The sequence below is a fragment of the Eurypyga helias genome, unplaced genomic scaffold (genome assembly GCF_000690775.1).
Source record: "Eurypyga helias isolate BGI_N326 unplaced genomic scaffold, ASM69077v1 scaffold28033, whole genome shotgun sequence".
Taxonomy (NCBI): domain Eukaryota; kingdom Metazoa; phylum Chordata; class Aves; order Eurypygiformes; family Eurypygidae; genus Eurypyga; species Eurypyga helias.
In genome coordinates this window covers 495-4,165 of record NW_010243506.1, presented here as the reverse complement: position 1 = coordinate 4,165, position 3,671 = coordinate 495, and the positions used below count along the sequence as shown (strand labels likewise).

At 61.4% G+C, this 3,671-nt stretch overlaps 1 protein-coding gene across 1 annotated transcript; it reads right to left on the bottom strand.

Annotated features, from left to right (window-relative positions):
- Positions 1–255: 255 nt before the first annotated feature.
- Positions 256–2,700, bottom strand: XKRX (XK, Kell blood group complex subunit-related, X-linked; the record flags this gene model as incomplete). The annotated part of the gene is made up of 2 exons (XM_010149455.1): positions 256–1,001; positions 2,441–2,700. Coding segments are annotated over 2 exons (1,006 nt in total), but the record flags the coding sequence as incomplete, so codon positions are not given.
- Between the last annotated feature and the right edge of the window lie 971 nt (positions 2,701–3,671).

Sequence of the window (3,671 nt, the reverse complement as noted above, 5' to 3'; positions counted from 1 at the left end):
TGGCCCCGAGGTCACCGTAGGTCCCGCAGCAGGCAGGCTGGGGGTGTCAGGGCACCCCAGGGCAGCCGCCTTGCAGTGGCAGGTGGTTTGGGCACCCCATAAGTCCTTCCTGTCCACATGCGTGATCCTGGGCAGACGGCCACACTCATGTCCCCTCGCCGCCGTGGGGACACACCAGGACCCGCTGCCACTGCCACTGCCTCCGGCTGCCAGCACAGCCCATCCCAATGTCCATGGCCAGGTGCTGGCCATGCCTCACACGATGCTGTGCCTCACACCGGGCTCGTGGGGTGCCTGGAGGTGCAGAGGGGTCCCCGGTGGGTGCCGGCGGCAGCACACGCAGTGCAGGAAGTCAGCTACGTTGTGCCGGAAGAGCTGGCGGCAGGGGTGCAGATACTGGAAGAAGAGGAGCATGAAGTAGATGCCCAGGCAGTAGCCAAGGAGCAGCTGCACCACCAGCAGTGGGGTGCAGATGTTCTCGTAGACGTCTGTCTTAAAGAAGTACCAGAGGATGACAAGGGCCGTGTTTTCTGCCAGCCGGGCCACATAGTACACGGCCAGGCGGCCCCAGTTCTGCGACTTGTCAATGAGGTCCCGGTCGGCCAGCTTGAGCTGCACAGCCGACCAGCAGAACATGTTGATGCTGGCGTAGAGGAGGGTGAAGGCGCAGAGCACCACCACCGTGCCCACCCGGCTGAAGTTCTTCTCGATGTTGTCAGGCAGACGGGTGCCACTCCGCCAGAACTGCACCCAGGGCAGGAAGAAGACCACCAGGAGGTTGGCCAGGGCGATGGGGATGATCCAGTGCTTGAAGACGGTGCTGAAGAGCACGAGGACGGTGACACGTGTGGAGATCTCCAGGCTGCGCCACAGCACGATACAGAGGAAGGCCAGAGGCCGCAGCTGCACCTTGTAGTCATCGTACTTGACCTGGATGGCCAGGATATTGCAGACGAGCGCCCCGTAGGTGACCGACACCAGGCAGATGCCCATGAGGACGGCTGCAGAGGGAGAGGGCAGGGGAGTCAGGCAGTGCTGGGGCCTGGGCTGTGTGCCCGGCCTCTCTGCTGCCCAGGGTACAAGGCGTGGGGTGCCAACCCTGGGTGCAGGGCATGGGGTGCCAAGCACTGTGTGAGAACTCCTGGGACAGCTCGTGGCTGGTGGTGTCAGACCCCATGATGGGGTGGCTGTGGGGGGAGCTGCAGGCAGGAGGAGACTCTGCTCCCAGGTTTTCTCCCTGCACCAGTAAAACAGAAGCCTCTGCCAAACTGGGGGCCATTCCTGTGCTTGAACCAGGCGCCAAGCCCGCTGCCCTGTGCGGGAAATGCTGCTCAAGGTGGAGTGGGGCACGATCTGTGCTGCCAGCATCCCTCTGCCCTCACCAGGAGCTGCACCACGGTAGCCCACCATCCACCGGGGAGCATCTCGAGAGCCAACCTCGCCCAGGGGCTGCAAAGCCAACGTCATTTGTAGGCAACGCCAGCAGCTGCTTACATTCAGTGTGGCCAGGAAAACCACGACAGAGAAAAAGGAAGCACGCGATTGGTCCCAGTCGCGCCGTGCTGGTGGCTGTGAGCTGCGGGGCTGAGCGGAGACACCCGAGCTGTGAGGGAATCACCCAAACGTGTCAGCCGGGATTCACTTCCCACATCTGCTGCTGAAGGAGCACTGGGGCTCATCCTACCGCCACTGCTCCTACTCCCCAGACCCACCTCATGGGGAGCTGTGGATAAGGAGGGGCTTTCTGTGAGGAATCTCTCATTTTCCCCTTTCCACGTGCCTGGGAGGCACAGAGGGCAAGGCCTGGGCTCCCAGCACAGCAAGGGCAGCTCCTGCACCAGAGGAGCTACAAGAAGGAAGGTGCAAGAGCAATCCTGCATGCCTGGCTCGTCAGCATGCCGAAGCAGGATTTCAAAGCTCACTCCGGCACATCCAGCACATAAACACCCTGGCAGCAGGTGAGGAAGCCTGGGAGCGCAGGGCTGGGAGCTCCAGCTATTGGGAAAGGATCAGAAATAGGTCCAATGGAGGGACTGCAGGGAAGCCAGAGCTGGTAGCTAGCCAGAAAACCCCAGTAACTAACACAGACCGGGGCAGCCTGGCACAATGGCATGGCACCCCTATGGGACAGGGCACCAGGTGGGTGGCACGGCACCATAGGGCAGACATCTGCAAGCACCGGGGCTGGCAGCAGAGCCTGGAGCCTTGGTCATGGCCAGCTCTTTCCATCCTCCCCAGCCTCACTCCAAACTGGAAAGCAGAGCACTGGGCATGTGAAAAGCAAACCAGAGGACAGACGAGTGCCCAACCTCTGCAGGTTGTGCCCCACATTTAGGGAAGTCACCCTCAGCAAGCCCCTGGACCTTCATCTGGATGCCACACCAGCACATGCCCCGGTGGGTCCTGCCTGCACGGCCCCAGAGAAGCCCGGCACCCTTACCTCGGGCGGCGGGGACGTACTTCTCCAGGACGCTGATGTAGAGCTGGAGGGTGAGCTGTGGGGTGGAGCCCAGAAAGGCCTGGATGACTGCCATGCGCTTGAAGGCATTGCGGTGTGTGGCCAGACGGCGCACCGAGTGACCCACCTCCTGCTCCAGCTCTACCTCGTAGCCTTGACGCAGCCGCTTCTTGCGGGTGATGGTGACGTAGGGCTCCTCCTCCTTCCCCGACCAGCAGTACACGACCAGGGCCTCCATGCACCTGTGGGGACATGGCAGCCGTCAAACCCCGCTGTGTCATGGCCCTTCCCGGCAGTTCCAGTCCCCTCTCACCCAGTGCTGGCCAGAGCCTGCTCCGGCTGGGCCCAGCCCATCTGATTTGGGCAACTGTGCCACAGCTCAGCAGGCACCCCCTGGCCCTGGGATGTTAGGATGAGGGTAGGGTCGCACCAGGACCCTGGGGATGCCCAGTGACCACCCGTCTGTTCCAGCCCTCAGCGTGGAGTGTGTGGGGCAAGGGGACAAGAGGTGCAGCATCCAGGGTATAGATACTGCAGATCTGCTGGGAGCTAGAGCTACAGGAAGAGGTTAATTGCCCTTGGGCTCTGTTTTTCCCACTGGCACAAAACACATCTCTTCCTCTGAAACAAGACAAACTTTCTGATGTTGTCTTTGATCTCCTCCCTAGAGCAGAAAGCTTCTGCGCTTCCTTCTCCGTGGGGACATCAGGAAGGGGAGCACAGGGTGAAGCCGGGTGTGAGACGGGGAGATAAGACGGCGCTTCCGCAGCCCCTTCTGCGCGGGGCACCCTCACGTGTGGGCAGGGGAGGCGGGTTTCTCCCATGCTGCTCCCCACTTTTCTGCCAGCCCCTCCACACAGCCACAGTGAAGTGGGTGTCATGGGCCAGCGGCGATCAGGAGAGGAGGCCCATCCGACAGGCCTGGCTACACCCGGGGCTGAGCTGGCTCTGGGACCAACAGGATGTAATTCTTTCAGAGCAGTCATTAGGTCAGCAGAAGTTGCTCTGTTTCAGACCCAAATGGAATGAGGTTTCTTGACAAATTCTCTTGCCAGGTCAGGCCAGCGCTCATGGCACATTCCAAACTCTAACGGGAAAATGGCTTCATCCAGAAGGTCCAGCTTCAAGGGCAGTTACGGCTGGCTCCTGGTGCCCTGCCAGACCTTCTCAGCCGTCTGGGCTCCGTCTCCAGCCCAAGAGCCCACTGAAGCAG